We start from the raw sequence: 18662 nt of genomic DNA, 5'->3' as shown, positions 1-18662 counted from the left end.
TGTAGCTTCCTGTTAAGAAGTGTGGTGTGTGTGTGAATTCACTTAAGTTCTGATGTCACTCTGGAGCCCATTGGTGGGCCGTTTCAGCCAACCAGACGCTTCCTGGTATCCAAGTAAGAAAGATATATAGTTCTGGAATAACAGGAAATTTCAGTTTTCAACATCCTGTTTTTTCTGGGTTTTGTGACTCTCTGCCTCACCACGATGAAGGTTAGTGGATGTTTTTATGTATATTTCTTTTTTTGCAGAATACCACAATTTGAATTTTCCAAGCTCTAGAATTAGAACTTGAGATCATCTGCTCCCACCTTTTATGAGAGAAGGCACTTTTATGTCCTGCACAGAAGGAAGCTGAGGCCTATTGAGGGTCATACTTTTGATAAAAAATGCAACCAGCCCATTACAAAATGTAGCTGGATATATCAGCCTAGATCATGCTCTCATTTGACTTGGAAATTTCTTTTTAAGTAATAGATATCAGAACAAATGAGTTAAAGTCTGTACTATTAGGTGATTCTAAAGACTGTTCTAAGGGGATACTCCTTTTTACAGGCAGGATCTGGCATCATGGATTGTTTTATTTTTTGCTCCATCAGATGAGAAACGCATGAGTGACATCCACAGAGGGCTTGGGTGTCTCTGTTTACGGCTCCCTTCCCAGCTCTGTGTCTGCAGCTCCTTTCTTGACTTGGATTTGATGGCCTCCTTCCTGGAGGTGGTTTTTCAACTTCTGGATTTGTCTCTCTCTTGTTCATGTTTAAATAAACGTACCTCATGATGATTTTTACTCATCTCAGAAATTAAGACTGAAGACTTTTGTGGAAGACAGCAGTGGTTATTTAGATTTGGAATGGCTCTTCTCAGCTGCTCTTTATGTGTCTGTCCCACGGTGACATTCAGTGCCACGGGGTGGATTGGTGCCTTGTTACCCATTCAGCAAACATTTGCGTTTTTACTGTGTGCTGGCCATTTTCTGGATGTTGGGTGTTGTGAGGTCTGCTTGTGTAGATTTCACAGTCTAGGGCAGCGCGCACACATAGACCGTAAGGTTGTGGCAGTGAGTGTGCCGGGAGCCTGGCTGGGCCCTGCTGAGCCTAGTGGGGGGGTGAGGCTGGCGGGAGCCGGATGAGTGAGAGTTAGCTGTGCAGGGGGAGGGAGAAGCAGGAAGGGGGGAAGCCGGGGCTCCTGGCAGGGTGTGAGATAGAGGAGCCGCCGAGTCGGGGGAGGGGTGACAGGCGGCCTGCAGAGGAAGTCAATCCTGGGATGACTGGTCACCATAGTTCATTTTTGCCCCAGTGGGAGAACCTTTGAAGAATGTTAACACAGTTTTCATTTGGGCATCTAAGCACATCTTTCTGTTAACTGCATCTCAAAGAATTTTTTTCATAATTTTTCTGGCACAGAGTTGTGGATGATTTGACTATTAAATTTTTGGGGGGAGAGAAGGAGTTATTCAGTGATCAGAAGGTGTATGTGGTCTTCAGGCAGTGTTTGGGGATGAGACGTGTTTGTTTTAGCGCGTGTGTTTGCGCACACATTGTGGATCAGCCGTGCTGTGTCTAGGCAGCCTGATGCGCAGCATCTTTCAGCTCCTGGGTGTTGGAGGGTGGGCGGGGAGGGGACTAGCTTGGGCGCGTCCCCGGTCTCTAGGCGGCCGAGATTGTAGCGATGCAGACTAGACGGTCCTGGTCTGGCCTTGTGCTCTGCCCCGAGGGTGGCGGTGTCCCCGCTCCCCCTCTTCTGGAATCAGCCTCTCCTGCCTTCCCTTCCTTCCCTCTCGTATCCTCTCTGATGTCGGCGTTTCCCTTTTGCTGCTGTTGGTTTTGGCATCGGCTATGGCCAGGAGAGGAAGTCTGTAGTAGACCTGCCCTGAGGCCTCAGCCTCAGTCTAAGGAGAGGAGCCTTCACGCAGTGCCAGCAGCACCCCAGGTTATGAAGGAGGGTGCGGCAGGGTGGGGGCGTGGTGGTTGAGAAGCTGGACTTGGGCCCAGAACGGCCCCAGTAAGGGAATCTGGCCTGGCCTCCTGCTCCGACCGGAAGACGAGCTCGCAGGTGTGCCGCCTCCCTGGGGTCTCGCCTGCGAAGCCTACTGTCTTCCTCTTACTGTGCAGAACTGCCCCGACACCGGACTCTGCTAATTCTGCTTGTTCATTTTTCCCTTTCAGACATTTGATGCAAACGATTTGTATCAGGGGCAGAATTTCAACAAGGTCCTCAGCTCCTTAGTGACTCTAAATAAAGTAACAGCAGGTAAGTCTCTTTTTTACTGAACTTGAGGGGAGGGGAAGAAAAAGGGGCAAAAACCTTGTTGCTTTTGTGTTAGTGAGGCAGAGTGAACATTATTGAATTTAAAAAAGGATTGCATTAAAATTTTGGTTGTCACTTTTGCTGCGAGCAGAGTCTTCCTCTTTAGGTCCTGGTAGATATCAGTGCTTTCCTTCCTGTGGGCAGAGAGAAAAGTACAGCAGAGGGGGAGTGCCTTGTTCGCAGGGGCAACTCATGGGCTGTCCTGGAGCTTGAAGCACCTTGCTCTGGAGTTTTATTAAGTTCATGCTGATTAAAGCTCAGATCTAGTGAGCAGATCTAGTGCCTGTTTTTGAGGTACAGCCAGTGAGCTGGCCTCTACAGTAAACACCTACCTGGGCCAGGTTTCCTGAGGGTGACGAGGGCACCTGGGCTCTGTGGGCTGCGGGTTCGAGCCCCAGTTGCACCTCTAGGGAGAGGTGGGGTCCCCGACCGCGGAGAGGACAGCGGGGTCTGTACATGCTCCTGTGGGGCTAGTTCGGGCCTGGAGGCTGCCTGAGGCACCGGAAGGGCTTAGAGGCTCTTTTGTTTTAAAGTCACGTTTGTTTTCTACTTACCTTTACGGACTGTAGTTTCAGATCCCTGGGAGGGGCAGTTAGCCCTTGATACGTCTCTTTTGATCAGAAAAAGTAAGTTTCTCTTGCCAGGGTCTCCCCTCATTTCGCCCCGACCCTTCCTCACTGTGGGGACGGGATGGGGTCGGAACGCTCGGGGCTGCAGGAACCGCTTCCGGGGCCCCTCACGCCACTCGTTTGCTGGGAGGGCTGTCTGGGCGCTGCCCCGCTGCCCGCGCTTGGGGACGTGTGCCCAGAGCAGCCTGTGCTGCCCGCCGTCCCGGGCAGGGCTTCCCTTTTCATAGCTTGACTTCAGGCTTGAAGTTGAGAACGTCTTGGGCTGTTGAGGTGACAGCACCTCGGGACACGCTAAATTAGGACCCAGGTGAGCGAGTGTGGGAAAGCGTGAGGGTCCAAGTCCAGGAGGAGGGCAAGAGGGGGCGGAGAAGTGGGGGGCAACAAGGCGGACATAAGGACATGCAGCCATCGCACCCTCCAGACAGGAGGCTTGTGGCGTTTTGTCAAGCTTGTGCTGCCTCTTCGATCCCTCTGTGGAGAAGCGATAGACCTGACGCGAGCAGACAGATAATAAAGGAGCCAGCCTGCCACGGTCGAAGCGTTGGCAGTCGATGAGTGGGCTTCACAGGGGAGGAGCGGGTGCAGGCGGCGGGTGCAGCGCGGCGCCTCCTCGGCCCCGGCCCGCCTGCAGCACTTTGCTGGCGTCTGGGCCGCAGTTTGACACTCACTGCCCTCCGCTGGGCTCGCTGTCTGGCAGCTGGGGCGAGAGTGGCTTTGGTAGACACGGTCCCCACGTGTGAGGCCGCGGGCGGGAGACGGCAGGTTTGCTCTCGCCCTGGGTGTGTAAGTTCGGGTGGGTCGGAAGGAGAGGGGGAGCGACGAGGGCGGCTTCGCTCCATCCACCGGGCTGCGAGACCTCGGTGATCGAGGCGGAGCCCCGCGGGCCACAGAAAGCATGGACGCAGGCCGGGAGCTGTATCTTCCGGGCATGTGTTACCGTCGTTCCCACCTCCACCTGATGCAGAAGTGTTTCTCGTGTGTTCTTGACATCATTGGACATATCCTGGACGCAGAGCACCTAGCGCTGTTCTTTACAAAGACCTGTTTGGAAGTTCTGAAATAAACCTGGTACTTCTCTCTTCAGCTTTTAAACAAGAGGACTGAGCCTTCTCAGAGGAAGAGAACTTTTTGCTTCTGTATTTGTTGGCTACTGCTCTTCATTTGTGTTTCGGAAGTCAGCGTGAAGGAGGTGACGGTGCCTCTTCAGCCGTCGGCTGTAGGGGCTGACGCAAGTGTAAGACAGGTGCACCTGCTGACTTCACGGTCGTTGTTGGGGAAGCCCGTCACCGTCTTTCCTCTGCTTCCGGCACTTCAGGGAGACCCTTTGTGTTCTCCAGGCTTGTGGAGGAATACTTGCCTTTTACTTGGACAGAGGAGAGATTGGAGGTGGGGAAGGAAGGGATCCTAAACACTCCTGGGTACGGCAGGCAGCCACTGGGGCAGCTGCTTCACGCCTGTCCTCTGGGCGCTGTTTGTGCTCGCAGTTGCCAGGCCTCTGCCACACGGCGGGAGCACTGAGCAGGGCCTGAGAATTGGAGGGGCTTCCACACTGAGACGTCAAGGTGGTTTTAGGGCAGGGGTCCCGGACGCCAGGTCCGTGGGGCCCAGCAGGCAGCATTGAGGAGCGAGGCGGGCAGAGGGCAATGGTTGCTCTGCCCGCGTGGGCCCTGCTCAGCTCTGGGTCAGTCAGGGAGCGCAGAGCCAGAGGCGCCAGAGCCCCGGTGCTTCAAGAACAGCTGGGAATGCCGGTTTCCCTGGGGAGTCCCCAGACTTCCAGTTGTTGGTACCTAATTCAGAATGTCATAAGACGCTGTGTAAGCCAATCCAAAGGGATCTGCCAGAGAAAGAGGACCTGGAGACCCCCAGTTTCAGGACATTTTTATAGAAGGCCCCCCACATAGCTTTAGGAAATTGCTAGGCGTGTGCATGTCAAAACAGTGATTTCCCTAGAAAACTCGCTCGTGGCCTCATTTTTAAAAAATCACATCGCTTCTGCGAAGTGGGCTGCTGACATTTACGTGCTGGTGGCCTGAGTGGGGTGTGTGATCCTGCAGCGACTCCAGAGAGAGATCTGAGCCTTTAGTGCTGTGTGGTCTCTGGTCCTTTCACAGCCTTGTGAGGTGAGTGAAGTGTGCCTGCCGTCATGCCGAGGGCATCATCCTCAGAAAGGCCTTTCTGGACGGAAAGTGCCAGGGGGTTCTGTTTGTTTCAAGTAAGAGAGTCTTTTCCGTCTCTGGCACGATCACGCTTGCGGCTCGCTCACTGCGCAAAGAGTGATCCTGGAGGAGTGGGCGTGCGGTGGGGATGCGGGGGGAGTCTGGGTGGTGCTCTGCTCAGGAGTCGAGTGTGAGAGGCTTCTTGTTTCCAGGTGAGGGGAAAGTACTGAAAACAGTTACGAAACACGTTGTAAACTCGGAACTTAGCTAGAGAAGGACTGCTAAATAGTTATGTTCAGTTAATTCCCGGGAAGGTGCCTGGGGTGCGTGCGGTCGTTCGGTCCCATGGCGGGGACTCTGCTCCTGGTCTCCTGCGCGGGTGGCCCCCTGACCCTCGGAGCCCGGTGCGGGGTTGTGGGCGCAGTGTCAGGGGACTCAGCTCGCTCTCTCCCCTGTGACGACCTTGCAGACATCGGCCTGGGAAGTGACTCCGTGTGTGCCCGGCCCTCCTCTCACCGGATCAAGTCTTTCGACTCCCTGGGACCCCAGCCTTCACACGGTCGGACTTCAAAATTGTTCCAGGGCCAGTATCGGAGTTTGGTAAGTGTGAGAGTTGGTCCCTGAGAATGGGAGTGTGTTGGGGAGCCAGGTGTGTGCAGCGTGTCTGGAAGGACACACGGGCCTCCGGGGAGTTGCTCAGCCAGAGGGTGGTTTGCCTTTGCTGCCGTTGCTCCTATTCTCGGGTCTGGCGTTTGCCCATCACCAGATTATCCGCGTGTCGTGCTTCATGACAGCTTCTAAGAAATCTGTGTATTTGGGGCACTCTATTTTAAGATATAGACCTGTTTATCTGGAGGGATGTGACCTTTAAAATGTTTTCCTGGTCACTTGCATCATATTTTCTTACCTACTCTGCACAAAGGTACGGAAGTTTGGGAATAAGAAATCCATACCTAGTACTTAGATGATGAAGAAATGGCTGGAAGCCGAAGAACCTAGAGCGTTTTTTTCTCTTTCTGAAAGCGTGACAGCACCCTACTGAGTCAGGATGCAGCTTGTGAAGGAGGGGCTCCCTTATAACGGTGCTGGTGAGGTGGGGAAGCCACCTGAGATGAACAGTCCTCCTGGAAAGTGAGGAAAACCCATTTGTAAATCGTCAGGAGACAGGCTGTGAGCACAGGCTTGGAAATGAGGACCTGGGAAGGTGAGGTACAGGGCCGAGCGGAGACTGTGGGTTGGGGCCACCCCATCCAGCAGCTGGGGTGTGTGTCCACCTGCCGGGCAGCCGAGCCCGCTCTGGACCGGATGGTGGCCTGGTCCTCAGCTTGATCAGCCGGTGCTGTGACTTTACTTCACGCAACACTTGAGTAAATTATTGTATGTTAGAGAATCAGTGAGCTCGTCCTGTGAGTCTGAAGAGAACCGACCCTCCTGGAGTCTTCAGAGACCACTGCTCTCTACTTTACCACAAGGGAGTATTGCCCAGTAAGCTGGTGTGATCCTCGGAAACGGAAGTTAACCTCGTTGGAGCTGTGTGTTGTAGAGAGAAGTTAATTTGAGTTTGGTCACGAAGCAGCAGTAAAAACGGAGAGCTGTAGAAGGGATATAATTTTTATGTGTTTTTGAACTTTTTGAACTCGAACTAACTCTCCCTGCTGTGTGTCTGTGACTGTTCTTCCTCTCTGAGAAGTCCCATTGCCCTGTTTCAGGCCTTGTGAACAACACAACACACCTGAGCGTTTTTTCTCTGTGCCAGCTCTGGCTGGTTCGGTGTCTCACCTGGACTGACTCGTGTGACCCTCACGGCCACCCCGTGAGGCTGGACAGACTTAGAGGGTCCCATTGCAAGCTCTGTGGTCCAAAGCAAGGGAAGATGCCCAGACCACTTGAAAAATAGTTTCAATTAGCTTTATGAAATATGCAAGGAAAGTGCAAGAAAAATCAGCAAGCTTTGGATAAAGAAACATTTGCTGTCTGACCCATTCACTTGTGGCAGTTGTCGGTTTTTTTGTTTGTTTTGTTTTTGAGTAAATGAGGACTGGGTTGCAAAGGAATAACTTTAGTAAGATAAAGTTAAATGTTCTGTTGTGATGAGTGTTGCTGAGATCACGGTAAGTATAGCATTGGTGTTTCATTAGCAAGAGAAAGTTTAAGTTACATCAGAACTAAAAAGCCCCAGCCACCTTGCCTGTGCCGTGGACCCGGTGAGGCGCTCACGAGGCGAACGCGGTGAGGCTCCTCTTGACCTGCTAGGTAAGAATAACGATTTCGGACTTCCCTGGTGGCACAGTAGTTAGGAATCTGCCTGCCACTGCAGGGGGACACGGGTTCGAGCCCTGGTCCGGGAAGATCCCACATGCCGCCCATGCACCACAACTACTGAGCCTGCGCTCTAGAGCCTGCGAGCCACAACTCCTGAGCCCACGTGCCACAACTACTGAAGCCCGCACACCTAGAGCCCGTGCTCTACAACAAGAGAAGCCACCGCAGTGAGAAGCCCATGCACCACAATGAAGAGCAGCCCCCGCTCGCCGCAACTAGAGAAAGCCCATGCGCAGCAACGAAGACCCAATGCAGCCAAGAATAAAATAAATAAATTTATTTTTTTAAAAAAAGGGAATAACAATTTCTCCGCCCCACGTTTCAGGGGAGCTTTTAGAAAAGGGGAGGAAAAGAGCTGAAGCGGTAAGCTAGTGACTGAATACACCCTTTCCAGCCTCCCGGGGCAGCAGCAGCGGTGGCGGCAGCCTCCCGTGCGGAGGGCTGGGCTGTCTGCCTGGTGCGTGGTCCTCACCACGCCTGGGCTCGCGCCCGCTCACAGTGCTCCTAGAGCCCATCCTTGAGTGTAGGCTGTGCTCCACGGCTGGGAACTTGTGGCGTCAGAAATGAAGGGGTCCAGACTGGCCACCTGGCCCTGTGCAGACGTCACCCTGTCCTGTGCTTAGTGGAGTGTCCCTTTCTGAAGTGGGGAAGGCATCCCTGGTGTTTGCCTGGCCTGCAGCTGTAGGGAGAGTGTAGGTCACCGCCTCGGCAGCATCCTGACGAGAGCCCCGCGTGCCACTTGCATGCCGCCCGGCGTGCACCCAACAGTGAGTGGGGGGGGACAGACAGGCTGGCAGCAGGGCTCCCAGGGCAGTTTGACCTCCTTAGGGGCCTGCTCTGCGCCTGTGTTTGTTACGTGTCATGTTCCGTTATTGGAATTTGTCACCCGAATCAGCTCTGCAAAGCCAGGGGAAGTCACAAAAAGGAGAATGTCACGGAGATCAGAGTAGACGGCTGATGAGTGATGACAGTGGTCTGCAGAGAGAGAGAACCTGACACAGTGTATGAGCGGGTCGTGTTTCTCTGACCAGAGCGAGGACAGTGTGTGCCGTTTCCCGACTGTGACGTGAGCCCTGTCCAGCCCTCACCACTCAGGTGCCCCTGCCACCCCGCGTTTGAGGGGACAGTGGTCAGCCGCAGGGTTCCTGCCAAATGTGGATGAGAGATTGCTTTATCAAATATTCTAAGTATTAAATGTGAAGTATGCATTAAATGTTTAATTCATTAGATAAATATTTAATGTATTAATTTGAATTATTAAATAAACACGATTTATAGCAGTTAACGTATAAACACATAAATAGATAAACACACATGAACTATTTTAGGCATTCTGTCAGCTCCTCGTCTCCACGTTCTGCCTGAGCACTGTGTTTGTGCTTTATCTTTTTCATCTTGTTTAGTGACACATGAACCTAGTTTAAAGACTCAGGTAACTCTCCAAGACTTGCTATTAGGAAACAATCAGTAGAGACGCAACCGCTTCCCATTTTTTCTCTGTGTCTCTCTAAATAAAGTGCCTTATATAAAGGTTGGTTTTTGGGTTTTTAAAAATAACAGTGTTGCCACTGTGGACGTCCCACTTCCCCTGGGCCTTAGCTTCACGGGTGCTTCTGGGCCTCCCTTCCCCGTGGCTGAGTCCTGTGGTGGCTTCGTTGGGTGGGTGTTAGTGCAACACCGTCATGACCCAGACTCGCAGCGGGGCCACCGTGTGCTGGGACTGTGCTTTCCTGATGACCTTCTGTTGCCTCTTTAGTTTTCTGTGCACCTTGTGCAGATTATAGTCTGCTCTTTTGCCTTTCTTGAAAGAATCTCGTCTTTGCGCATTCAGACGTGTTAGGGTTTTTCAGTTTCCTCTTCCTGGGGGACGCTGGTGAAGTCTTCTGGCCGCCGGAGCGTCTCTTGGTTGCAGCCAGGATGTGCCAGCTGCCGCCTCTGTGCTTCCCTCATCACCTGCAGACGCCTTTGACCCGATTCGACTTCCTCCGTGTCTTTCTGTGTCTTCATTTTTTTCGTGGTTAATTCCCTGTTTTGGAGGAGTGCATCTTATTCTAACTTCTTGAGCAAGGGTTCAGGAGAGGTAAAGTTTTTCAGATCTTGCATATCCACAGACGTCTTTTTTATCCTAAGACGAAAGTTTTTTTGTCTTTAGTTTTCTGAAGTTTAGTTACAGTGTGACTTGGTCCAGATTTCTTTAGGTGTATCCTGTTAGGGGTTCACTCAGCTTCTTGACTCTGTGTGTGTCTTTTGTCACATTTGGGACATTTTTAGCCGTATTTCTTAGACTCCTTTTGAACTCTGTCCTTTCTCCTCCAAGACTTCGATGGTTCCAATCTCAGATCTTTGTCATTTCCCCCAAGTCCCTGGGGCTCTCTTAATTTCTTTTTCACTCTGGCAGTTTGAGTAGACTTTGTAAGTTCTGTTTCATTTCTGGGATTTTCTATTTTGTCTGTTTTGAGAGAGCTTCATCTTAGTGTTGGGATCTATGTCTTTTCTGAGTCAGGCTCCGATTTTCCTTGTTCTTGGAGTAAGGGGTGTCTTCAGTTCTGTCCTAGACACTTTGGAGAGTGTGTTGGAAGATGCTGGATGCTGCTGAGATCGTGTGTCTTCGGCTGCAGCCTTAGCTGATGGGGTTTTGTGTGGCGGTCCTGGCTGAGGGTGGTAGACCGTGGTTCTGGGGACAGCTTGGTTTCCTTGCAGTGGTGTCGGGTCAGACACATTGACCTGGTGTCACTGGGGTTTCTCTTGGACCCCTGACAGTGCTGCTGGAGGGGGGTCAGGGAGACGCTGGGCCTGGCTCCCCCCACGAGGCTGGGTGGAGGGCAGGGGACACCTGTGTGGCCACATGGGGCTGCCTGCTGCCACCTGGGGGGACTGGACGCTGGACTCCCAGCCTCATCTTGGCTGATGTCACTGGTGCTGGAGGAGCTCTGGGGCTTGGTGGGCCACGGGACGTCCTGCCTGGTCCCCTTGGACACCCGCGTGCTGGCTGAGTGGCCCATGTGCTGTCCCTTTCCCGCCCCTTTGGCCAGGAGAGCAGACTCTGCTTGGGGATTTTTGTTTGTTGACTTCCATTGGCAGTTCCAGGTTGCAAGCCTCTCCAGCACCCGGTCTGGGATAGATGGAGACAGAAAGACATTCTAGCCAGCCTGCCTTCCTCTGCCCACTCCTTAGAGATCTGCAGTTAGGCTTAATCTCTGAGAAGGATGCAAGTTAAAATGAGGTACCCTTTCTTCTTGTCGGTTTGGCAGTATCCAGTGTTGGTGAGTGTTTGAAGCAGTCAGACGTCTTAGACGCTGCTGGCGGGAATGTCTGGGACCTTTTTGGAGGGCAACTTAGCAATGGGCGTTAAGATTTAAAATGTGTCATCTGTGTTCTCTGACCTGAATTTAACGTATCGGCTCATTTACAGGTGTGTGCAAAGACACGTGCAGACAGTCCTGATGCAGCCTTGTTTTGCAGTAGAAAGCAACTAGACATGGTCTCAAGTCTAGTAGTGGAGACTTGGTTAAGTAACTAATGGCACTGCCGTACAGTGTAATATTAAGCAGTTAGTTAAGACTGAAGTAATTAAGGACTGCTGGGAAAATGCTCACAGTGTATTAACTTGTTGCAAACTGTAGAGAAGTGTGTAGCGTGGAAATGTATGTGGAAGTGTGTCTCTGTTCATGTAGGCACCACACTGGCAGGAATAAGACCTTTGCAGCCATTAAGGGTTTCCTCCGGGACTGGACCTGGGGCAGTGGACAGGGCCGTGGGGACTTCGGTGTGTCCAGCGCTCCTCTGCCGCATGAACGGGGTGGTTACGCCCTGTTTGTCCAAGCGAAATCTGTTCGTGTCATCACAGTGTAGAATGTGTGTCCTTCATGACGTCTCCTCCCTTCTCCCCTTTTTAGGACATGACGGATAACAGCAACAATCAGCTGGTCGTAAGAGCCAAGTTTAGCTTCCAGCAGACGAATGAAGACGAGCTGTCCTTTGCGAAAGGCGACGTCATCCACGTCACGCGGGTGGAGGAAGGGGGCTGGTGGGAGGGCACGCACAGCGGCAGGACCGGCTGGTTCCCCAGCAACTACGTGCGCGAGATCAAGCCCAGTGGTGAGTGGACGGCGGGGGGAGCAGGAGGCAGGGCGCGTGCCCCCCGTCCTGGGCAGGGCCAGTTTCCCGTGTTCTTTCTGCGAGAGAGAGTGGTGTTTGCCTCCGCGCTGGGGAAAGGGCTGCACGGTCCCAGGCTAGCTCTTCATTCCGTTGCGACATCAGCACTTTAAAATAGAGACTTACTCTGTTATTTTCCCTTTATAAGGAGAAACATCTCAAATCTGTTGGGTTTTATTTTTGTGGTTACGCTTTTACATAAGGTAAACTTTATTGCCCTTTGTAGGGCTGCTGTCAGGACTGAGAGCTGGCTGTGTCACGCAGGCTGTGGTGGCTTCTTGCTGTGGTGGGTTTCTTGCTGTGGGTGCTTTTGCCCGTCATGTACAGTTAAGTAATTTCTGTCCTTCTCTTTGTGCTAATAATAGCATTTTAAGATGCATCGCTTTCCTTAGGTTTTCTGCAGTTGCTTAACATTACTGAATTTAAAAAATCACTCAGAGGCTTATCTTATTTTGAAAGGGAATAGTGAGTGGTACTGGCACTTTTTTCATTTCTGCTTAGATTCACGTCGTGGAGTCGCAGGTTCTCTCTACGGCCCAGGATCTGTGATTTATGTCACTCCGGTATGGGTGTGGAAGTTCTGGCGCACAGCCTCTGCATGTGTGTGCGTGGTGCTGTCCTGCGTGGCGTCACGGGGGGGAACGGCAGGCCTCCCGAGCGCGTCTGCCCAGTAGCCCCTCGTTCCCTGAAGCAGCGTTAATATATCGATAGAGACGGCTGGTTTTATCAGTGCAGTCATGTAGTCCTTGCCTTCATGGGTTCCTGTGTGTATGTGTATATGTTTGTATTCATATGGAGCTGGGGTGTAGGCGCTCTGATGAGTGAGGTTTCAGAACCAGCGTCTTGAAGGGAAGAGTGGGTGGCCAGAGACGCAGCGGTGGGGAGGGATTTGCAGGCCGAGTCTGCTGCGACTTGACTTGCATGTCGTCCGTTGTCTGGAAAGGCCTTGCTGTGTGCTGTGGTGTTCTGCTTCTGCCTGGGGAGAGTGGTGGTGGTCCGCGGTGCGGGTAGGGCCGTGTGGAAGGAGTGTGATGGGAGCGGCTCCGCGCGGGGAGGAGCCCCGGGGCCCGCGGGCGGTTCAGGTTAGGGTGCGGGGGCGGCGCTCCCTTGTGGGGTCAGCGGGGCTCACTCGTTTGCGTTGGTCCAGCCTGTGCTGCGGGCCTGGCACAGAGCGGGAGCCCGGGGAGCGCTAATTGCTGCTCTTTGGCTTTTTGAGGTAGCAAGAAGAAAAGCTGTCTAAAAGTGAACGTGACAGTTTCGATAAAACGAGTATTTCCCTAGCAGTGATGCCAAACCATAAGTATTTTAATAAGGCAGCCTGCAGCCCTGATTGGTAAAGGTTTCCGGTGTTGGATTTTGGGGGGGAATAATACATGCTTCTTCTGTCTTTTTTAGATTGTAGTAAAATTTACCATAATGTAAAATTGACCCTTTTAACCGTTTAAAAATTTTTTTTACGTGTACAATGTAGTGGCACTAAGTACGTTCACATTGTTGTGCAGCCATCACCACCATCTGTCCCAGAAGTTTTTCATCTTCCCAAATTCTCAACCCATTAAACAATTCCTGTCTCCCCTGAGCCCCTGGCAGTCACCATGTGACTTACTGTCTCGACTGACGTTTGACTCCTAAGAGCCTCATGTTAGGGGAATCATACATAATTTGTCCTTTTGTGACTGGCTTATTTCACTCAGCATGTCTTCTGGGTTCACCCGTGTTGTAGTGTGTGTGTCAGAATTTCACTCCTTTCTAAGGCTGAATAATCTGCCCTTGTATGGTTATGCCACTGATAAACCCTCGCACCTCTGTGTTTCGCCTCTGTTCTCACACTGCTGCCACACTTGGAGAACTTCTTACACCAGTGTGTGGGCTTTCCACACATCACACCACTGGATCACACCAGCTGGGTGTCCTGCAGTTCAGTTCAGTTCTGATAGCCGTCTGCCTGGGGTCAGTGTCACAGAGGTTGACGGCTCAGGCCCACAAGACTGACCCCACTTCATGCGCCACAAGCCCCAGGTTGTCACCTGGGCTTCTGACCAACTGGCTGTAAATCGGGGTTCCTGTGACCCTCTCCTAGAGTTTGATAATTTGCTGGAAGGGCTCACAGAACTCGGGGGGAGCGCTCCTCGGGTTTACTGGCTTATCCCGTAGGAAAGGAGATGGTTCAGGACACAGATGAACAGCCGGATGAAGAGGCACAGGGGGCGAGGCCCAGAAGCGTCACAGGCGCAGGAAGTTCTGTCCCCGTGGAGTTGGGGTGCCACCTTCCTGGCACGTAGGTGTGTTCCCCAACCTGGAAGCTCTCTGAACCCCACGCTGTTGGGATTTTACGGAGTTTTCATCACAGAGGCATGAGTGATGGTTAACTCAGTCTCCAGCCCTCTTTCCTTCCCGAGAATGGGGTGGGGCTGGAAGCTCCGAGCTTCTAATCACGGCTTGGTCGTTGTGGTGACCAGGAGCCATCCAGAAGCCCACCTGGAGTCGCCTCATCAGAACAAAGGACGCTCCTATCACCCAGGAAACTCCAGGGGGTTTAGGGACTGTGGGTCAGGAACAGGGTCAGAGACCTAGTGTTAGAACAGGAGATGCTCCCAGCGGCCTTGTCAGGACGTTCCGAGGGCTTCAGGAGCCTTGTGCCAGGAACCGGGGGCAGAGACCAGTACATATGTGTACGTGTTTTTATTTCACACCCGAATTTTGTTTATCCATTCTTCTGTTCCTAGACTTTTGGGTTGTTTCTAGCTTTTGGCTCTTGTGAATAATGTTGCCGTGAACATGGGTGTACAGATGTCTGTCCTGAGTCCTTTCAGTTCTCCGGGGTATATTCCTAGGAGTGGAATCGCTGTGGCTCATGCGGTGACTATGTTCAGTTTTTGAGGAACTGCTGTGCTGCTTCCACAGCAGCTACACCATTTCACATTCCCATCAGCAATGCACAGGGGTTCCTATTTCTCCACAGCTTTGCTGACACTTGTTGTTTTCTGTTTTGTTTTGTTTTTTTGATAATGGCCATTCTAATGGGTGTAAAGTGGTATCTCATTGTTGCTCTTTTTCTATAGTTGATATCGTTCTATTGTTGATAACAAAAGCAGTATATTTTCATTATCATAATAATACAGTTAGCAATAATAGCCAAGTTTTTATGTTCTGGTTCCTGTAGAAAGTGCTTTTCATCTGTGACTTCAGTCCTTACCACAACTCCAGAGGATAAGTACTGTTGGGATATTCAGGGCATAGGGTACACACGTCCTCAGGGGTCACAGAGCTGGTGATGGGCACGTCCTCAGGGGGTCAGAGCTGGTGATGGGTACGTCCTCAGGGGGTCACAGAGATGATGGGCACGTCCTCAGGGGGTCACAGAGCTGGTGATGGGCACGTCCTCAGGGGAGTCACAGAGCTGGTGATGGGCACGTCCTCAGGGGGTCACAGAGCTGTTGGTGGGCACGTCCTCAGGGGGTCACAGAGCTGGTGATGGGCATGTCCTCAGGGGGTCACAGAGCTGGTGGTGGGGCAAGCCATAAAGAGTGGAACTTGCTGATTGTGCAGACGCCTGTTGAATCTGTGCCTCTTGAATTTTGCTGTGCACAGCTCATTTAAATGGGAATTCTGGTCTGATTTTGAGTCACCATAGTAAGAGTGCAAATGAGTGCAAATGAATTTTTCCTTTTCAGGTGTTTCTCCAAAGTTAACCTTTGAAAATTACACTGAAAAGATAGTCCCAGAGGGTTGTTTTCAGGTGTATGAGAGTATGGTCAGTGTCATCTGTTGTTTTCAGGTGGATGTGTGAGTGTGGTCAGTATCATCTGTGGTGGCGGGTTGTTCACAGCTGTTGGTCTCTGAGTGTCTAGCAGCCTGGCATGAGTGTTCTGCTCTCAGCCCCACTTTTGGAGGGGGGTTTTGGGGCTGAGAGCCGGGGGTGGCGAGGGGGGCAGATGTGGCTCTAAGGAGAACCAGCCATTGCATGTTTATGAGTGTTTACCTGCATCAGGAGTGACTGCATCACTTTGTTCTGTCTAAAATTCCTATTTCTGTGTCTTAATCCTGTGTTTCTCTGTGTGTGTGTGTGTGTGTGTGTGTGTGTGTGTGAGAGAGAGAGAGAGAGAGAGAGAGAGGGAGAGAGAGAGAGACCCCTTTTCATCGTATGTGCGTAACTGCATTGTTGTCCAAGGGCTGTTTGCAGGGGTCACATGGAATCCCTAGTTTTCATACCAAACTGAGACCCAAGTAACTTTGAAAACTTCCCTTTTTTCCTGTTTGTTTTGTAAAATATAGGGACTGACATGTTTGCTTAAACTGCTGACTGTTATGCTGAGTGTTCTTTGTTTGACTGTTGGACCAAAGGAATAACCTCTTTTGGTAAGTTTCTGTCCCGGGTGTCCTCAGGTTACTTCAGTATATTCTAAGGAAAGCTGCCGCTGTCTGATTTTAAACGTGGGCATTTGAGAAGCAAAGACGTGAAACCATGTTTTTACCGTATCACTCTGTAATAGTTGAGAGTGAAACTCTAGGATCACAATAACATTTCTGTATTGCATTTTTTTTTTTAGTAATTAATGTGGCTTTTTGATTTTGGAATAGGTTTCCTTTTTGAAAGAGCAAGTTTAGCATAAGTGTTGTAATTCACAGTGTCATTAATGCTTAATTTTCTGTAAAGAAAATGTGCCAGGTCCCAACATACAGACTCCTCTAACTGGCCATCATGTCAGGGTCATTTCCTTACCAAAGACAAACAGCGACTTCCTTTAAACAGTGAGTTTCTCTTCTGCGTTAAATTTTGATTTGATTTACTAATATTTTTATCGAATAAACAAAGCTGAGATTCCTTCTCCGTGATGTCCCCTGGGCTGCACGTCTCCGGGTGAGTTCTCGAGTGTCCAGCTTCTGTCCGGCTTCTGGGGCGGGGCGTGTGCGTGGTCGAGGCCGCCTGCCCCCTTGTGGCAGGAGGTGGCAGTGCTCTGGTCAGGCTTCACCCCGCGTGTTTGTGTCTTGGACCTGTGTGTGGTTTCTTGTTTGAAATACTCCCTCCTTGAAGACAGATCTCTTCCAAGAGTCTGCCTGAGGATATTTCACATTTTGCTGAAAACGCACTGTATATTCTTCCTGAATATGTGAAACTCATTTTATTCACACAGATGTATGTGTGTATTTTACACGCACGTGCGATAGTTTCTTAAATTCGAGAGAGATGGAAGGAAAGCAGCCAGAAGGCCGGCTCTGTAGTGAGCGGCGCCGCTGCTGCCCTCCTTCAGGGAACGCGGACGCGCTGGGTCTCCCGTGGGTTAGAATGTGAGCACCGCTGTGGCCGGGCTGCTGCTGGGGACACCCGTGGGCTCGGGATGCTCACAAGTCCCGGTTCACGTGTGCACCTCGTGCGCCAGGTTTCTTTTAAGTGGTTATTTCTGATGCTCTGAGTTTACTTTCTCCCATTTCGCATCAGTGAACAGTGAAGGCAGTTCTTGGAAATGTTCCTTTAGGATCGGGTGAGCTTGGGGTGCTGAGTCATGAGCCGTGCTTGGCAGTGATGTGGGAACTTAAATGACTCTCACTTGCTACTCTCACTTGCAGTGTGATGTTTAATGAGCATTCACACTGCCATTTCCTAAGTTTCTCATTTTCCAGTATTTTCTGTTTATTTTTGGCGTACTAAAGTGATGTGGAATGCAGGCTGGATTTTGGACGCAGTTATTACTCTGGCTGTGAAAGAGCAGAGAGTGTTTGATAGAAATATAACCTGTGCGGGGAGAGGGACAGGGTGACACAGAGCCTTGTTCCGTTAGTGTAGCGGGGAGGAGCCTCTGCCCTCACCCCCTCTGCAGCATGGGATGGGTTTGGGTGTGTGCGTGTGCGTGCACACGTGTGCCTGGGTGCACGTGATGCTCTGTTTCTGAAGGCACGCGGGATGGGGCTGTGCCTCTCCATGCTCTCTCTTCCTGATGCACAGTTTTTGGGTGCGGAGAGTATAAAATGTAAGCCTGGCACCTCTGGGGCGTGTGGGGAACCTCACATATGTACAGAGCGGCCTGTGGTTAGGGGGTTGGTAATTTGTTCTGGAATGTGGAAGTGAGTGTCCCTCTAGAGTAACATAATAAACGCACGCTCACACTAACACCGATGTTACTGGGCACCGTAGGGCGTGTTCTGTGAGAGTGGCCACGTCCCAGTGACCGTGATTAACACCCCCTGGTTCAAGGACACGCCCATGGGTCAACTGTCCTGTAGCAGTTTGGGGTCAGAGTTCATAGTCTTCAGTAATAGAGATGCTCTTTTTAAAAGAAGTTTTATTTGTGAAATATTACATTAAAAGTAATCCAGGCATGTGAAAACAGAGCACGTGGGACAGAAAAGCCGATGTGGTGACGAGCAGAGGTCTCTTGCTCCCCCCTCCCCCCGCTCCTGGCCCTCGCCCCTGGGAGACCCCGGCCCCCGCCATGAGCTGCCTTCTCCGTGCAGCCCCTTCCTGTGTGTGGTGGGACTTCTCTGCCTGATTTGTGTCCTGCAGACTTTCTCTCTGACTTGTCCTCCCTTGCCCTCTCTCCTGTTGGTTCCCTTTATCAGGAATGCTAACTAATATCCTTTATTTCATGTCCACGGACATTGACAGTCATCTCTTGATGCCCCACTGTTGTAACACGAGGACTTACCCTTGACCTTTTTCCACCTTTGCATTCTGTTTTTCATACTCCAAGGTTGTTAACGATTGCACTCGGTTCTAAAATCACAGCCAACGTCCATTCAACAAATATTTACTTGAGTGGCCACTGTTGTGGGAACTGGGGGAACAACAGTGAAAAAACAACAGAATGTCTACCCATAAAACAGGAAGCCTACCTGAGGTCCCCTGAATAGAAAATTGGGTAGCATGGGTGATGGGGAAGGGGGCGGTGCCCGGTGCTCTCTGCTGGCGTTAAGTAAAGAGAGGAGGGGCTTTGAGAGGATAAAGAAGGCTTAGGGCAGAGCAGCCCCCATGCACGGTGTAGATCTTATTTGGTTCCTAATTCAGATAAGCCAACTACAAAAGTCATGTTGTAACCGACCAGGAAATTTGAATATGGACTTGCATCAGATAATATTAAGGAATTATTACGAATTT

The 18662-nt window shown here is 51.3% G+C and overlaps 1 protein-coding gene across 6 annotated transcripts in view; it reads left to right on the top strand.

The window, feature by feature from the left end:
• The window catches only part of ARHGEF7 (Rho guanine nucleotide exchange factor 7), a 128234-nt gene that overhangs the window by 55111 nt on the left and 54461 nt on the right, over positions 1-18662 (top strand). For 4 of the 6 annotated variants that reach the window (XM_007455310.1, XM_007455314.1, XM_007455312.1 and 1 more), the window contains 3 exons: positions 2166-2250; positions 5562-5692; positions 11311-11512. In XM_007455310.1, the coding sequence (XP_007455372.1) occupies positions 2166-2250; positions 5562-5692; positions 11311-11512 (418 nt within the window). Of the gene's footprint in view, positions 1-157; positions 211-2165; positions 2251-5561; positions 5693-11310; positions 11513-18662 lie in introns of those variants that run through there. The other 2 variants (XM_007455313.1, XM_007455315.1) reach the window with 2 other exon arrangements.

The sequence above is a fragment of the Lipotes vexillifer genome, unplaced genomic scaffold (assembly GCF_000442215.2).
Source record: "Lipotes vexillifer unplaced genomic scaffold, Lipotes_vexillifer_v1.1 scaffold132, whole genome shotgun sequence".
Taxonomy (NCBI): domain Eukaryota; kingdom Metazoa; phylum Chordata; class Mammalia; order Artiodactyla; family Lipotidae; genus Lipotes; species Lipotes vexillifer.
Note: the sequence above shows the minus strand (reverse complement) of the source record. Positions and strands in the feature narration are given on the sequence as shown.